Raw genomic sequence first — 19,205 nt, forward strand, 5'->3', positions numbered from 1 at the left:
TCACGTTTCTTATTCCACCATGCAGTCCTATGTAAATCACCTCACTTTTCTTCTTCCACCATGCAGTCCTATATACATTACATCACGTTCCTCATTCCACCATACAGTCCTATGTAAATCACCTCACTTTTCTTCCTCCACCATACAGTCCTATATACATTACATCACGTTCCTCATTCCACCATACAGTCCTATGTAAATCACCTCACTTTTCTTCCTCCACCATGCAGTCCTATATACATTACATCACGTTCCTCATTCCACCATACAGTCCTATGTAAATCACCTCACTTTTCTTCCTTCACCATGCAGTCCTATATACATTACATCACGTTCCTCATTCCACCATACAGTCCTATGTAAATCACCTCACTTTTCTTCCTTCACCATGCAGTCCTATATACATTACATCACGTTTCTTATTCCACCATGCAGTCCTATGTAAATCACCTCACTTTTCTTCCTTCACCATACAGTCCTATATACATTACATCACGTTTCTTATTCCACCATGCAGTCCTATGTAAATCACCTCACTTTTCTTCCTTCACCATACAGTCCTATATACATTACCTCACGTTTCTTATTCCACCATGCAGTCCTATGTAAATCACCTCACTTTTCTTCCTTCACCATACAGTCCTATATACATTACATCACATTTCTTATTCCACCATGCAGTCCTATGTAAATCACCTCACTTTTCTTCCTTCACCATACAGTCCTATATACATTACATCACATTTCTTATTCCACCATGCAGTCCTATGTAAATCACCTCACTTTTCTTCCTTCACCATACAGTCCTATATACATTACATCACGTTTCTTATTCCACCATGCAGTCCTATGTAAATCACCTCACTTTTCTTCTTCCACCATGCAGTCCTATATACATTACATCACGTTCCTCATTCCACCATACAGTCCTATGTAAATCACCTCACTTTTCTTCCTCCACCATACAGTCCTATATACATTACATCACGTTCCTCATTCCACCATACAGTCCTATGTAAATCACCTCACTTTTCTTCCTCCACCATGCAGTCCTATATACATTACATCACGTTCCTCATTCCACCATACAGTCCTATGTAAATCACCTCACTTTTCTTCCTTCACCATGCAGTCCTATATACATTACATCACGTTCCTCATTCCACCATACAGTCCTATGTAAATCACCTCACTTTTCTTCCTTCACCATGCAGTCCTATATACATTACATCACGTTCCTCATTCCGCAATACAGTCCTATGTAAATGACATAACGCTCGTGCTCCCCTGCATTACACGCGACCCCAGCTTCCTGCTCTGTGCGCCGCTAGTCGAGGAGGCCCCGCCCTTTATCGTGACGTCATTGCCCACCAGGATCGGAATCAGTGCAGCTCCACACTTCCCTGCCTCCCGCACTGACAGGACAGGGAACGTTACACGCGCTGGCTGACACGGGAGGAGGAGCCACGCTGGGCCCGCCCCCCAGTACTCACATACACAGGGACTGACACACAATAGACAGGCCGAGGACAGCGCAGGAGGGACGGACGGAGACGGCTACGGAGCTGAAAGACGCCCTGGTCACAGCGTCCCATCACCGGGAGCACAGCAGCTACAGCAGCCTTGGAAGAGTCCTGGTAAGAAGGGCCATTGTGTAGCCGGGAACATGGATACCTATACGCTGCCTCCATTAGATGAGCCAGGGATCCAGTGACACCTGAGCAAGGACGGAGCAACCTGGTCCTACATGTCCGAGCTCTGGAGATAAGCCCCCATTGCCCCCATTAGACATCCTGGTATACACCCTTGGGTGCCCCTTGCTCTATACTGGTTTTGCTGGACACAGATTGGTGGTGATGCTAAAAGCCCCATGCTGAGCTTCTTTGGCCAAGTGTCCCCCAGGGGCCCAGGACAGGATGTTGGAACCAGCAGGGTTCGCAGAGGCGTGGCGTGCGCAGTTTCCCGATGCGGAGCCGCCACGCATGGAGCTGCGGACAATGCGGGACATGGAGCAGGAGCTGGAGCGGTGCCGATTGTCCGTACGTAGACTGGAGCGGGAGCTGAACCGGGAACGCTTCCGCATGATCTACCTGCAGACCCTTTTGGCCAAAGAAAGACGAGGTTATGATAGACAACGCTGGGGATTTGAGGAGAGGGATCCACCGGGTGGTGGTGAAGAGAGACCTCTGGGCCCTGGTCGAGAAGAGAGACCTCTGGGCCCTGGTCGAGAAGAGAGACCTCTGGGCCCTGGTCGAGAAGAGAGACCTCTGGGCCCTGGTCGAGAAGAGAGACCTCTGGGCCCTGGTCGAGAAGAGAGACCTCTGGGCCCTGGTCGAGAAGAGAGACCTCTGGGCCCTGGTCGAGAAGAGAGACCTCTGGGCCCTGGTCGAGAAGAGAGACCTGGAAGGGAGCAGAAGAGCCCGGAGGAAAGAAATAGAGGACCAGGTCGCAGAGAACCACCTGTCGGGGCACCTGACTTGTCTCCAGGGGACGTGCCTAGAGGCCCCCGACGGCTGCTAAGTTTGTCAGAAAGGGAAGCACCAGAACCCCGCTCAGACCGTCTTCGCAGGGCATCGTCTCATCCAGAAGGGAATCCAAGGGCTCCACAGCCTATAGAATCTCGCCGTGGGCGCTCTTCAGACAGTAGTTGTGGTTGGGATGGCGAGTACGAAGATACAGAGTTGAATCCACGCTTCCTTAGGGACAATGCATTACCTTGCCCTGGAAGTCACTGGGGAGGACCGTGGCCTCGGCACTCTATTTCACCACAAAGCTTTGAGGACTTAGGGGGTGGATATACACCTGACTGCAGCTCCAATGAGAACCTGACTTCCAGTGAGGAGGAGTTGTCTTCAGGACCCTCAGGAAGGGTATCACCGCGGGTTCCTTGGGGTCAGTCTCCTCCTTCTCCTGGCAGCGCCAGCCCTCCCACACCCCAAGCACCCGCTCGCCACTGTCAGCTGAGGATATCTGAAGCAGCAATTGTTGGTGTGAGACGTAGTGGACAGATCTGGCCAAGTTGCAGAGAGACGCCAGGGTACCCTGGAGATGGTGGTGAGAATATTCTCTTTATCTCTTTTATTTCACCATCTTTCTACTTATTCCCTTTCTGTCTTCAGTGAACTTGATCTTTCTTTCAAGTAAATGTCTGTCTCATGTCCTGTTGTTTAGATTCCCACCACGTACAGATTTAGGGTAGGGTCACACGTGCCGTATTTCTCTACCCATTTAAATAATCGGGCAACAAAATCAGCTGTGTAGTCTGCTAGCCATTGACGTCAATGGGTAGGAGAATACGCAGCAGCAAAATATGGCACGTGTGCCCCTACCCTTAGAGGCCAGTAAACTGAGATACATAGGTAATGAACAAAGGGATCCTCTGACTCATTTTAACCTTTTCTTACCTTTTGTGATTGTGATAAAATGAAAATTAATGATATTCCCCACTGCTTTGGTCCTCCCTATTGGCTTTGTTTACGTACAGTCATGGACGTAAATGTTGGCACCCCTGAAATGTTTCTAGAAAATGAAGTATTTCTCACAGAAAAGGATTGCAGTAACACATGTTTTGCTATACACAGGTTTATTCCCTTTGTGTGTATTGGAACTAAACCAAAAAAGGGAGGAAAAAAAGCTAATTGGACATAATGTCACACCAAACTCCAAAAATGGGCTCAAAATTATTGGTACCCTTAACTTAATATTTGGTTGCACTCCCTTAGGGAAAAATAACTGAAATCAGTCTCTTCCTATAACCATCAATAAGAAAACATAAGAGGGACAGGAGCGCTTCTATGGGTAGGACCACCAATCAAGGAGAGAAAAGAGGAGGTGAGTTGTACGCTCACCTTCTAGGGTTGTGCAATACCGAGGCACAATGCTCGCATGGCTGTTGCGGGTTTCCCACGCCGGACTGGCGTTTAATGGATATTGGATCAAGCACACTGCGGTGGTTGGGAAATAATCCTGCGCTGCCGGAGCTCCCCAAAGGATAAGGTAGGAGCCAAAACTGTATGTATCCAAACATCAGGCATCATGAAGGGGCCATCCCCGCCCTGAAACGCGTTGCATGTTTCAATAAAGTTTGGATACATACAGTTTTGGCTCCTACTTTTATCCTTTGGGGAGCATCGGCAGCGCAGGATTATTTCCCAACCACCGCAGTGTGCTTGAACCAATATCTTTAACCATCAATAAGCTTCTTACACCTCTCAGCCGGAATGTTGGACCACTCTTCCTTTGCAAACTGCCCCAGGTCTCTCTTATTGGAAGGCGCCTTTTCCCAACAGCAATTTTAAGATCTCTCCACATGTGTTCAATGGGATTTAGATCTGGACTCATGGCTGGCCACTTCAGAACTCTCCAGCACTTTGTTGACATCCATTCCTGGGGGCTTTTTGATGTATGTTTGGGGTCATTGTCCTGCTGGAAGACCCAAGATCTCTGACGCAAACCCAGCTTTCTGACACTGGGCTGTACAGTGCGACCCAAAATCCATTGGTAATCCTCAGATTTCATGATGCCTTGTACACATTCAAGGCACCCAGTGCCAGAGGCAGCAAAACAACCCCAAAACATCATTGAACCTCCACCGTATTTCACTGTAGGTAGTGTGTTTGTTTTTTTCTTTGTAGGCCTCATTCTGTTTTTGGTAAACAGTAGAATGATGTGCTTTACCAAAAAGCTCTATCTTGGTCTCATCTGTCCACAAGACGTTTTTCCCAGAAGGATTTTGGCTTACTCAAGTTCATTTTGGCAAAATGTAGTCTTGCTTTTTTATGTCTCTGTGTCAGCAGTGGGGTCCTCCTGGGTCTCCAGCCATAGCATTTCATTTAAATGTCGACGGATAGTTCGTGCTGACACTGATGCTCCCTGAGCCTGCAGGACAGCTTGAATATCTTTGGAACTTGTTTGGGGCTGCTTATCCACCAGGCGGACTATCCTGCATTGACACCTTTCATCAATTTTTCTCTTCCGTACACTCCCAGGGAGATTAGCTACAGTGCCATGGGTTGCAGACTTCTTGATGATGTTGCGCACTGTGGACAAAGGCAAATCTAGATCTCTGGAGATGGACTTGTAACCTTGAGATTGTTGATATATTTCCACAATTTTGGTTCTCAGACTTTTGGTTCTCTTCTCCTCCTCTTTCTGTTGTCCATGCTTAGTGTGGCACACACAGTGCAAAGACTAAGTGAACTTCTCTCCTTTTTATCTGCTTTCAGGTGTGCTATTTATATTGCCCACACATGTTACTTGCCCCAGGTGAGTTTAAAGGAGCATCACATGCTTGAAACAATCTTATTTGTCCACATTTTGAAAGAGTGCCAATAATCTTCTCCAGCCCATTTTTGGAGTTTGGTGTGACATTATGTCCAATTTGCTTTATTTTTTTTTTTTTTTTCTCCTCTTTTTTTTTTTTTTTTTTTTTTTTTTTTTTTTTAGTTTAGTTCCAATACACACAAAGGGAATACACATTTGTATAGCAAAACATGTGTTACTGCAATCATTTTCTGTGAGAAATACTTCATTTTCTAGAAAAATTTCAGGGGTGCCTACACTTATGGCCATGACTGTAACTGCTTCAATGACCTGCACATAAACCCACATCACTACTGCTGCCAATCAGATGCCTTGTACTGTGCGGCGCTGAGGCCACCGATTGGCTGCAGCAGTGATGAGTATACGGGTGCGTCATTGGTGCAGCCATGTAAAGTAAACCAGCAGGTTTATAAGATGTCTGATCGAGGGGGGGGTCCCGCCATTGGGAACCCCCCCCCCCGATCTCGGCTATGGCACCCCAGACATCCGGTGCACGGAGCGAACTTCGCTCCATGCCTGTTGACTGGTGATGCGGCGGCTCGTGACGTCAAGTTCACGCACCACGCTCGTGACGTCACGTTCATGCCTCGTTCTTGACATTACGGCCATGCCCCCTCAATGAAAGTCTATGGGGAGGGGCATGACGGCCGGGACCCCTGCGATCAGACATCTTATGCCCTATCCTTTGGCTAGGGGATAAGATGTCTAGGGGCGGAGTACCCCTTTAAACGGGTATATAGATTGAGGTTTTTTTGTTTACAGATTATGGCAAACCAAGTGGTAAGAACCTTTTTCAAATAAGTCACATGAGCCCGTACATAACTGTTCAGTCTTGTAAGCCTGTCCAGAGCAGGAGAGGTTTGCTATTGGGATTTGCTCCTACTCTGGACAGTTCCTGACATGGACAGAGGTGTCAGCAGAGATCACTGTGGTCAGACAGAAAAGAACAACTTAACTTCCTCTGTAGTATACAGTAGCTGATAAGTACTGGAAGGATTAAGATTTTTAAATAGAAGTAATTTACAAATCTAACTTTCTGGCACCAGTTGATTTAAAAAAAAAAAAAAAAAAAAAATATTCTACCAGAGTACCTCTTTAACCCCTTAAGGACTCAGGCCATTTGGACCTAAAAGACTAAGACAATTTTATTTTTACATTTTCGTTTTTTCCTCCTCCCCCTTCAAAAATTCATAACTCTTTTATATTTTCATCCACAGACGAGTATGAGGGCTTGTTTTTTGCATGACCAGTTGTCCGTTGTAATGCCATTACTCACTTTACCATAAAATGTATGGCACAACCAAAAAAATACTGTTTGTGTGGGGAAATTAAAAAGAAAACTGCAATTTTGCTAATTTTCGAAGGTTTTGTTTTCACGCCGTACAATTTGCAGTACAAATGACGTGTTTTTTATTCTCTGGGTCAATACGATTAAAATGATACCCATGATTATACACTTTTCTATTACTGTTGCGCTTAAAAAAATTGCAAACTTTTTAACCAAATTAGTAAGTTTAAAATTTTGAAGACCTATAACTTTTTCATTTTTCCGTATAAGCGGTGGTATGAGGGCAAATTTTTTGCGCCGTGATCTGTACTTTTTATTAATACCATATTTGCTTATACAAAACTTTTATTACATTTTTTAAATTTTTTTTGGGAATAAAATGTTATAAAAAAGCAGGTATTTTGGCCTTTTTAAAAAAATTTTTACGTTCACGCTGTTCACCGTACAGGATCATTTACATTTTATTTTAATAGTTCGGATATTTACGCACGCGGCAATACCAAATATGTATATAAAATAAGGAAAATGGGACAATTTACGTTTTTATTGGGGGAGGGGGTTTTTCAAATTTTTTTTTTTTTACTTTATTTTTTTACTTTTATTTTTACACTCTTATAGTCCCCATAGGGGACTATTTTTATAGCAATCATTCGATTGCTAATACTGTTCAGTGCTATGTATTGGACATAGCACTGATCAGGGTTATTGGTCATCTTCTGCTCTGGTCTGTGGGAAGGCAGATCAGAGCAGAAGACTCCCGGAAGGCAGCGGAGCCAGGTGAGGGGACCTCCGTCCGCCGTGCAGGATGATCTGATCGCCGCGGCAGCGCTGCGGGCGATCTGATCATCCTGTTAAGTGCTGCAGATGCCGTGATCTGTATTGATCACGGCATCTGAGGGGTTAATGACGGACATCTGTGGGATTGCGGGTGTCCGCCATCACCGGCGGGTCCCTGGCTGCGATCCACAGCCGGGACCTGCCGCGCATGATGCCGGCATCGCTCCGATGCCCGCGGTTATGCTCAGGATGTAAATGTACGTCCTGGTGCGTTAAGTACCACATCACCAGGACGTACATTTACGTCATGCATCGTTAAGGGGTTAAAGCTCCATGCTGGAATGGTTTGCTTGAATTTGTGCTTGTGTGTATTTGCGCCAGCATGTATGGCAGTGTTTTTCCAAACAGTGTGCCTTCAGTTGTTGCAAAACTACAACTCATAGCATGCCCGGACAGCCAAAGGAATATGAGTTGTAGTTTTGCAACAGCTGGAGGCACACTGTTGGGAGAAAAATACTGTAATATATACTGCATATTTGTAATTGAACCTTTTGGCCTCCATGCGGCTGGTTTACCGGTAGTATGCGGTAGTATACCACAAATGTATTCTGGAATGGCATAGCGACTACTCCATATTATCCTGTTGCATACTGATGCCGAGGTATTCTTCTGCTGCAGGTATGTAATTAAGAGATACCTCCGCTCTGGAGGAGGTGGGGGGAGCTTTAATGATGTAACTATCCATTTAAGGATAGTTGCCATTTAAAGACTCTCTATATGTGGACAGTCACCTTATCAGAGCTTTTCCAGGTATTTCTTCTGGGAGTAGACAATGCATCCCACTAATGCCATTACAGCAGGATATAATGCAGCCACTCATTGGAGATATATGCTGAGAGTCCTCATGTTATATCACTCTAATATAAGGGCCTATAATAAAGTACACCTCCCTGTATGTTTTTGCAGTGAGCTAGTGTATAGGGTAGTGCATATCACCCTAACTGAGGTCAACTCTCTTGGCCTCCATTGAGTTAATGGAGCACTATGGGTATGTTTCATATATGACAGAAGCTTTCCCAGGGTATATATTAAAGGGGTATTCCAGGCCAAAACTTTTATATATCAACTGGCTCCGGAAAGTTAAACAGATTTGTAAATTACTTTGATTAAAAAATCTTAATCCTTGCAATAGTTACTAGCTTCTGAAGTTGAGTTATTTTTTTCTGTCTAACTGCTTTCTGATGACTCACTCCCCGGGACGTGACATCATCATTAAGCAGTTAGACAGAAAACTTCAGAAGCTAATAACTATTGGAAGGATTAAGAATTTTTAAACAGATTTGTAAATTACTTCTATTAACTTTCCGGAGCCAGTTGATATATAAAAAAAAAGTTTTTGCCTGGAATACCCCTTTAAAGTGTACCTGTTGCCAGATATGTATGTGTGTGTGTGTATATGTATGTGTGTGTGTGTGTGTATATATATATATATATATACACATACACATACACACACAATGTATGTAAAAGAAAATCCTGCTTTTCATCCTTTTTTTATGGCTCCTGATTCCCTTGTTTGTTGCTCACACTGCATGCAGTTTACTTAAGAGGAGGCGGTATTCCCTTGCTTGCCCTCACATCTCATGTGGGAACTTCCTCCCTCACTCCTCAGAGCTGACAATTGGCTGCTCTGTGCACTGAGGCTCTATGACATGTTCCCTGCTCACACAGCAGGCTGATTGACAATGTGAGAGCATGCGCAGAGCCTTGCTTGTCCCGCCCACACTTCCTGTATTTTGTCTTGGTACCGAGACACACAAGCAATATCTGCAGAGACAAGATAGTGTTCTAAACTGTGCAGGGACCCCTAGTGGTAAGAAGTATGGAGCATTTTGTTTTCACCCAAAAATATACACATTTTTTTTAACCAATGTAAATTTACAAATGTATCTCATTAGGGCTGTGACTAACGATTATTTTCATAATCGATTAGTTGGTAATTATTCTTTTGATTAATCAACCAATAAAAAAACTAAAAAATAACCATAGTGCAGAAGAAGATCATTTGTGAGTTTAGATTAGGAAGAAAGGAGAGGGGGATCAGACCGAAGGTCTTCTGTGTGTTTTAGGTAAAGGATGCATTGTGTTTTAGGGGCGGCTAGATGCTGAGCTGTGTGGAGGCTGAGAGGAGGAGCTTTTTATTATATTTAAATACGTATAATAATTATTTTAAATATATTTTTTTTTTTTCTCCTTGTAGGGGCTACCCCACCCCCACCCTGTTTCTTACCTGTAGCCAGATAGGAGGGCCAGCACTTTCCCTGGTTGTCCATCCGATATGCCCCCAGCAGCCTGTTTAGTGAAGAGGGGGGGGGGCCAGCACACATAGGGGGAGATTTATCAAAACCTGTCCAGAGGAAAAGTTGCTGAGTTCATAGCAACCAATCAGATCGCTTCTTTCATTTTTCAAAAATGAAAGTAGCTAGCTGATTGGTTGCTATGGGCAACTCAGCAACGTTTCCTCCGGACAGGTTTTCATAAATCTCCTCCATAATCTTAATTTCCTGTATCTTCTCTCTGTAACTATTGTTTCCTGGCACAGAGCCTGACAACCGGGGAGTCACGAAAGCTGCAGGGAGCAAAAGAAGGCTGCTGAGGACCACAGTTACATATATACATAGTGATAATCGCTATGTCTATATGAACTTTAGATGTTGGCTAACCGATTAATCGATTATGAAAATAGCTGACTACTTTCAGCTCTATTATGTGTGTCTACATTTTATAAAAAGTTTTTTTGCTAATGACAGTGCCCATTTAAAGGGGTACTCCGGCGCTTACACATCTTATCCCCTATCCAAAGGATAGGGGATAAGATGCCTGATTGCTGGGGTCCCGCCGCTGGGGTCGCCCGTGATCTTGCACCCCGTTAAAATCAGTCCCCGGAGCGTGTTCGCTCTGGGTCTGATTACTGTCGATCACGGGGCCGGAGCATTGTGACGTCACGGTTCCGCCCCGTGTGAAGTCACGCTATGCCCCCTCAATGCAAGCCTATGGAAGGGGGCGTGACAGCTGTCACAATGCTTTGGCCCCGTGATCGACAGTAATCAGACCCGGAGCGAACACGCTCTGGGGACTGATTTTTAACGGGGTGCGGCATGCAAGATCACGGGGGTCCCCAGCGACGGCACCCCCGCGATCAAGGAATCTTATCCCCTATCCTTTGGATAGGGGATAAGATGTCTAAGCGCCGGAGTACCCCTTTTAAATGTAGGTTTGAGGTGCAGAGAGCTTCAGCTTGTCTTAAAAGGGTTCTCCTGGAAAATAACTTACCCACCTATTCACAGATGAGTGTCTGATTGTGGGGGGTACAACCGCTTGGGGGCCCCCGTGATCTCCTGTACAGTATCCGGCTACTCACCTGTCCTGGTTATGTCCATGTGAAATGAGTTTTTCCTTTATAATAAATTTGCTAAAATTTCTTAAATTCTGTTTTTTACATTTTAATTATGGGGTATTGAGTGCAGTATGATGGGGGGACAATTTGAATTTTGTGGGGGTTATTTTCACAAAATGTGAAAAAAGTAAAAAGGTCTGAAAGCTTTCGGAATTAAATGTATAATAATGTACTGTTCCTACCAAGTCCTCTTTATGTAGGTTGGTACCGGTGAGCCTCACCCCATTATTCTCATTATTACTGGGATGGCCACTGACGTCTTCAGGAGCAGGGTGTGGAGCAGACCAACATGGGAAATATATAAATATATTAAATCAGGGCAATGATGAGCAGAGGGAAGGGCTGGGATTGCACTACATTTGCATAAATGTTGGCATACTTTGTGGAATTTTTTAAGGAAATGTCTGTGAGTAACAATATATAGATTACATAACGAATTGGCTTATTATCAATGTGGATATAACTGTTTAAATCATTGTTTAAAACACTTTGAGGGTGTATTCACAGGTACACTATCCTGCGCATATTTGATGGCAGGATTTGAAGCTGCAGATTTCAATGTAAACTAAATGACTGGACACAGCGTCAAATCTACAGCTTCAAATCTGGGGTAAAAACGATTTTAAAATTACCCTGATCCACCGACACCGTTTCATTGGAGCCAGGTCCCACTTCGTGACACTTCCTGATTTTGGTATTGGTACAAGAAAGTGCCTGCTCAGCCTGTGGGTGCTTGGGAAAGATTATATTGGCAGCCACTTATTGGCTGATTGGCAGCTTCCTTGCGTCAGGACTAGGAAATTCTGTGCAGTGGGACTGGGCTCAGTCAGAATGGTAGCGGGGATCAGGGCAGGTGAGTAGATATTTTTATATTGTTTTTACTGTAGTCTGAGTGTATTTTACTGTAAAAAAAATATTCCCTGAACAGCCCAGGTCTTGTGCATTAAAGGGGTATTCCAGGAAAAACTTATTATTTTATCTATTTATTTTTATATCAACTGGCTCCAGAAAGTTAAACAGATTTGTAATTACTTCTTTTAAAAAATCTTAATCCTTCCAATAATTATCAGCTGCTGAAGTTGAGTTGTTCTTTTCTGTCTGGCAACAGTGCTCTCTGCTGACATCTCTGCTTCTCTCGGGAACTGCAGAGGTTTGCTATGGGTATTTGCTTCTACTCTGGACAGTTCCCGAGACACATATCATCAGAGAGCACTTAGATAGAAAAGAACAACTCAACTTCAGCAGCTCATAAGTACTGACATGATTAATATTTTTTAATAGAAGGAATTTACAAATCTGTTTAACTTTCTGGAGCCAGTTGATATATAAAAAAAAGTTTTTTTTTTCCTGGATAACCCCTTTTAAATTCTCTGGCCCTTGTACTGTTTCCTTAGTAGCCAACCGTCCAGTGTGGAGTTGGAACTCCCTGCAATTGATCTGAAGTGGAGTAACATTAAACAGATACTCTAATATTTTATTTGATAAAAATGAAATATTTGTTTTATATGCTATAAACAATTAAGTCTGTTTTCTGCTGGTAATATCTGTTAAAGGGACAGCAAAATCTCATGATGGATCCGCTATATTCATTTCGGTATTTGACAGTGTAAGTCTGTGGCCTACATTTCATCCTCTAGGGAGGAAGGAGATGAAAGGCATCTTCTGGTGCTAGTGTTACCAGGTTTAGTAGATACCATTATAATGTGATTACCCGGTTTAGGTTAATTTTCTGTAAGCGTCGTAATGACCTAATGACCGGAGCCCGGAATCATCCATAAGAAAAGACACTCTGATCTATGGAAGCACCTGAGCTGGAAGGGATTTCAGTTTCATCAGCTTAACCGTGGGTACTACAGCAACGCTACTGACATCATGTTTTGCTCCCCAAAGCATTGCTTGTTCCATTTTAATAAGTGAAGAACTTCCAGGTTAACCCTTAAAGATATATATAGATCATCTCTTAAAGGACTTGTTTTCATTCCGTGCATGTGGGCCACCATGTAAGCATTCTCCATTTAGCGTACGTGTACTTTCCCTGAAACTTCTATTCCATATACATTAGAGTTCAGAGGGAAGTGAGGCGGGTAAAGATTGTGTAAAATGATTTGGGTGACAAAACAGCCAAAGTATCTACCATTCTGTCTATCGCTTCAGCTTCCTATCCCACTTGGCAGAACAGCAGTTCCTATGTCTGTGTTCACACGTTGGATTTAAATCCGCCATGTATCTCCAGCCTTAGATCTTCTGTGGATTTGCACTTCGTAATGTATGGGATCCATACAAGGATTTGCCCCATTGTCATTCATTTACTTTTCCATGTGAAATCTGCAGAAATGAGCAAACTTTTTCCACATTGGCACAAAAAGTTTGCGCCGATTTTCCAATACATATAAACAGCTTTGCGGAACCAGCGTTCGCATGCATGGGATAGAGATTGTTTAAAGACTTTATGCTTATTTCTGGACTGAATCTGCTAGAAAATCTGTGTGTATCTCTCTAAAATCTGAATCCCTCTGACATATTGTGTGGGCCAATAGCAGACTATAGATGTCAAGTTAAACATCCAGTAAGGCTACATTAACACTATGGAGTTGAGCTGAGAAATTCTGGTACAGCAGCCTCAGATTGTCTTCAGTGGATTCTGCTGCACTATGCACACTGTAGAGTCTGCCGCAAAAGCTCAATTTCTGGACTCCGTTGACAGAATGAACATGTTCCTTTCGGCAAAGATCCACGCGGACTACATTGCCATCAGTTGTGACAGTGCTTGTCCTCGTACCAAAGGATTTTGACGCCACCTGCAGATGACTGAGTCTCTGCCAGGAATATCTCCAGCAGAGATTAACATAGTGTGAACATACCCTAACATGCAGGCCATACATCCTTAAAGGGGTTCTCCACTGCCCTGTCTTCCGGCGCTCCGCTCGCAGCGTCCGGAAGTTTACACCGGACGCTGTGTGCGGGCTTCCGTGTTCGAGGCCGCCCCATCGTGACGTCACGCCCGACCCCTCAACGAAAGTGTCAGCCCCAAGGCCTGATTATGGAAACATACATGTGTTTTTATTGTATCTGTGTATAACCTAAGACCTGGGGGTGAGAGGTCATTCAGACTGTGGGTTTGTGTATTGCATTTTATTGGGGGTCTGGCTGTTTGTTTACATCTCCTTTGAAGTCAAAAAGGCTTTTTTGAAGTCATGCACTCTGGTCCCATCATATAATCAAACAGATAAGGGGCCAGGAAGAGAGAAGACCCCCCTGGTGGGATCAGAGGGGAGGGGGGAATGGAGTCTCCCTTCTAGAGATGAGCGAACTTACAGTAAATTCGATTCATCACGAACTTCTTGGCTCGGCAGTTGATGACTTATCCTTCGTAAATTAGTTCAGCCTTCAGGTGCTCCGGTGGGCTGGAAAAGGTGGATACATTCCTAGGAAAGAGTCTCCTAGGACTGTATTCACCTTTTCCAGCCCACCGGAGCACCTGAAAGCTGAACTAATTTATGCAGGAAAAGTCATCAACTGCCGAGCCGAGAAGTTCGTGACAAATCGAATTTACTGTAAGTTCGCTCATCTCTACTCCCTTCCAAAAAGGCAGATATGATATTTAACAATGCTAGACTCAGGTGTGTTCAATGCTGTGCAACAAGCTGACAAGACCATCCTAAGAACAGCTGGAACTCACTCTCATGGACTGATACCATCATGCTGTAAGAACTGATACCATCATGCTGTTCATCTTTTGTTTTCTGAACTTGTCTTGCTAAACTCTTTCATATTTTTGTAACTGTATGTCATTTGTTTATTTTTATGCATAGCACTGTGATACCTTTTATTAGATTAAATGTTTAATTAATCAGCTCTGGTCTTTGATCTCTAAATATAGGAGCTCACCTTTCTGAAGGCAGCTCTGGTGGAAACACGTTTATCTAAGGGTTAATTTGGTGACTTGCTGGGACTAGTAGTGGATACCCAGAGGTCTGGCGGCCTTAACCCTTGCACCATCACACTCTCTAGCGTCTTGGCTGGACCGATAGGGTGTGATCGTGACAGAAAGCCTATGGGAAGGGTGCGTGACAGAGGTCGCGCCCCCTTCCCATAGACTTTCGTTGAGGGGCGGGCGTGACGTCACGAGGGGGCAGCCTCGAACACGGAAGCCCGCACACAACGTCCGGAGTAATAAACTTCCGGACGCTGCAGGAAGACAGGGCAGCGGAGAACCCTTTTAACCCCTTAACGACCAAAGACATAAATGTACGTCCTGGTTTGGCTGGACTTCCCGCACCAGGACGTACATTTACGTCCTGTGTATGACCGCGAGCAGGGTGCTCGCGTCATACACGGCAGGTTCCGGCTGCTAGCAGCAGCCGGGGACCCGCCCGTAATGGCCAACATCCGCAGTTGCGCGGATGTCCGCCATTAACCCCTCAGATGCCGTGATCAATACAACATCCGATCATCCAGCATGGCGGCCGGAGGTCTCCTCACCTGGCTCCGGCTGTCTCCCGGGGTCTTCTGCTCTGGTCTGCGATCGAGCAGACCAGAGCAGAAGATGACCGATAATACTGAGCAGTGCTGTGTCCTATGCATAGCACTGCACAGTATTATCAATCAAAGGATTGCTATAGATAATCCCCTTTTTTTGTCACATTTTATTAAAAAAAAAATTATAAAAATGTATCTAAAAGTTTTATATATGCAAATGTGGTATCTATAAAAAAAAGTACAGATGACGGCGCAAAAAATGAGCCCTCATACCGCCCTATATACGGAAAAATGAAAAAGTTATGATACATGGACACAGCAGTACTAGTATGTGTCCAAGCAGGCAGGGGGGGCAGCTGTTTGACTTTTTTTTCAGTATGAAATACTGAAAATTTTCTAATGAAAGCAATGGCAAAACCTATTGGTTATACATGCTTTACAACATATCAAAAGTTTTTGTATCTGGCAGTGCCCATTTAAGCTGTGCAGTCCTTATTGCAGTGTTTCCTAACCTTTTGGTGTAGGCCTGTAGTGGGGTGACATTGATAACAATGGTACTTACTGTTCCCATATCCGTCCCCCCATTCTGCCAATAATTTGGTACACTGGGTGCACAAAGACGTCTGTCTTCAATCCTTATAGGAAATGCTTTCTCCCCTGTGCTGAGCCTCTTATGCTGCAGAACAGAGATCCACTCTGCATCTTCTTTTCCACTGTTATATCTCTCTTTGGAGCAGAAAGATTTCACTTAAAGGGGTACTCCGGCCCTAAGACATCTTATCCCCTATCCAAAGGATAGGGGATAAGATGTCTGACCGCTGGGGACCCCCGCAATCTTGCATTCGGCACCCACCTCTGTGAGCTGCACCCTGTGCTGCCAGCTCACAAACTGCCGGGTGCCAACCACGGGGCCAGAGTATCATGCTGTCACGCCCCCTCCCATAGACATGCACAGCGGGGGTGAGGCGTGACATCACAGGGAGCGGAGTCGTGACGTCACGATACTCCGGCCCCGTGGTCGGCACCCGGCACTTTGTGAGCTGGCAGCACAGTTTGTAGTTCAAAGCGGTGGGTGCCAAATGCAAGATTGCGGGGGTCCCCAGTGGCGGGACCCCTGCCGTCAGACATCTTATCCCCTATAAGATGTCTTAGGGCCAGAGTACCCCTTTAAGTCTCCTGTGACCGACTGCACATGCGGAGGAGAGGGGTCTAGCTGCAGGTTGAAGCTCCATTCTGCAGCATAGGATCACGCACTGGGGAGGAAGCGATTCCTATGAAAATCTGAGCCAACGTCACCATGCATCGGCAGCTTAGAAACACCCTAGCTCCTGAATTAACGTATTAAGAAAAAGAGGAATATCGGCAAAATGAAGGGACAAACCTGAGAACAGTAAGTACCATTTTTAACAATGTGACCCACAATTCAAGCCTATACCAATCTGTTAGTGCGAGTGATGCTGATGTCAGATTCCCTTTTAAATTTGCATGAAATTCTAACTTTTGTGAAGATGATGGTCTACAAAATAAATGTAAGTGATGCATCTGATCCATGTAATCTGCAACACTTCCTGAACTATTTTAGTGAGAGCTTCTTTAACATTGTATAAGCAAACCTAGATGTGTACAATGCGGGAGGTTTTAATCTTGTGCTCCAAGATTCTTAGGATACACCAGTCTCCGGATTACATATTTGTGTAATTACCTTGTGACATCAACCAGGTAAGTCACTCGGTGACTTATGCCTTTGCCTTGGCCTAGTGATGTCAGTTCTTCAGCTATAAGGCTGCATGTTTGTCAGTATTGGATCAGCCTATAAAGTGACGTCACTGTGATGGGCATAAGGTGACCTTATAAGGTCTTTCTTTAACTTGAACCATTTTTAACAATCTACCCGTACAAGGGCACTAAATGCCGCTACTTTGCTTTGATATTTGGGCTAATTTTCTATTCTTTGCAAGAATTGTTCTGGATTCACACTATAACACGGGCAGTCAACCTATATATATATTCATATATGCTAAAAGCAGTATCTTAGGAAGGGTAAAAGCTGTGCGTTCTGAAAACCCTTGTGAGTTATTTGCTATATATATAATATATATATACTGGTTAATACAAGAGAGCCTGTGTGTGTATGTATGTATATATATATATAATATGTGTGTGTGTGTAATTCTTTGTGCTGACAAGAGAGTTTATTTGTTAGGCCATAAAATGCTTGTTATCTCATATACCTCTAGTGTTTTGGTGTGAATGTTACATTTATGGTCCAACCTGTTTATGTCCATTCATTCCCTCTTGTATTTGCTGAATTATGGGCAGGACACATCAAGAAGATGGGGGGGGCGGGGGGAGAAGACGGGCAGATGTTAATCAGGAGCATCTTGTAGAGACCATCTGTCTCTGCACAGCGGCCGGTACTCTTAGCTAAGAACAATAGCCTTGTTGCATGTAGCACCTGCTAATCCCAAAGCATTCTGAGTCCATAAGGGGAAACCCCGGGCACTCTTTTATTTCCCAAATGTATTCCTGCCTCTTGTACAATTTTATCTTAAAATACTGACATTGCTTCACTTTACAAATTGTGGTGCTCTCAGCTGTGCCTTGGGCCCGATTTATCTAGGGCATCTCTAAAAGGCTCATGCTTTTAATAACTCTGAGAAGAGGCAGTGGACGTGGTGGGGGATAAATGACAAGAAAGGGAAGAAGAGGAATGTCATGTGACATTCAAAAAAAAAAACAGCGCTCATAAAAACGGACACAGATAAAGGGAGGTCATGTGACGCGGTGCTGCTCAACAAAAAGATATTTACAGCCTAATCCCACTGTGTCCACTCAACCTTATCAGGCTCTGAGCACCTCCAGCTCAGCTAATGGCCAAGCTAGTTAAAGCTTCTTTGTGTTTGTCGCTCTACCCTCTTCTCTCCTGGATTTTGGAGAGGCATCTGAAAGCGCTCCCTGCCCCCACATAAGGAATATTGCATCCGTAAGCTAGAATTTTCTGAGCTGCAGCGTAAATATTTTATATGTAGAGGTATACCCGTGCTGACCTTGGGAGGCTTGTGTCCTAGGGTGAGTACTCCAGTGATCTGCAGTCTTTCAGAATGACATTGTTTTGTAAGAGAGACATATAGAAAATAGAATAACACAGCGGAGTGTGGAAGGCGATGGCGTGATCTGCTTTCCTATAACTCTGAATACACTTATCGAGAAGGTGATGGTACTGGTGCCTGTACAGAACATAAGGTGTGATCCCTAAATAATAAGTTGTTGAAAGTGTGGGAAAGACACCGCTGCTGGATGGTGTGTGAACAGGATAGAAAGGGGCCAAAATATATTTTATTTATTTATACACTGCACATTGTAAATATTAGTCATTTCGCCACCTTTTTCGGTCAGGTTGTTTTGTTAAAAGGGTTTTCCTACCGCAAAATAGCTAGGGCAATGATGTGATTATTTTATTTATTTGTTGTTTTTTTTTTTTTTTTTGTGGGTGCATAGTTTAATTAATCCCCCCCCTCCAATGTACAGACATTAACAACCATCTAAAAACCGTGCCCAAATGTGGTAGACCCTCATTGACTATTACTAAAATATTACCGTATATACCAGCCGACCCGAATATAAGCTGAGGCCCCAAATTTAACCCCAAAAACCCAGGAAAATGTATTGACTCGACTATAAGCCTAGGGTGGCAAATACATCATCCCCCCCCATGTCATCATCCAGACCCCCGTCATCATCTCCCCCCCCCCCCCCTTCATCATCACTGCCTGTCAATCCCTTCATCAGTGGTCTTCGACCTGCGGACCTCCAGATGTTGCAAAACTACAACTCCCAGCATGCCCAGACAGCTGATGGCTGTCCGGGCATGCTGGGAGTTGT

General features: G+C 44.3%; 1 protein-coding gene across 2 annotated transcripts in view; it reads left to right on the forward strand.

Annotated features, from left to right (window-relative positions):
- The first annotated feature begins 1,381 nt into the window (after positions 1 to 1,381).
- The window catches only part of BCR (BCR activator of RhoGEF and GTPase), a 61,836-nt gene continuing 44,012 nt past the window's right edge, over positions 1,382 to 19,205 (forward strand). For both annotated transcript variants that reach the window (XR_008846442.1, XM_056530833.1), the window contains exon 1: positions 1,382 to 3,054. Coding sequence is in view for 1 of the 2 variants with exons in the window: in XM_056530833.1 (XP_056386808.1) it covers positions 1,917 to 3,054 (1,138 nt within the window). In the remaining variant the exon portion in view is untranslated. The remainder of the gene's footprint in view (positions 3,055 to 19,205) is intronic.

Source organism: Hyla sarda, chromosome 1, assembly GCF_029499605.1.
Source record: "Hyla sarda isolate aHylSar1 chromosome 1, aHylSar1.hap1, whole genome shotgun sequence".
NCBI lineage: Eukaryota > Metazoa > Chordata > Amphibia > Anura > Hylidae > Hyla > Hyla sarda.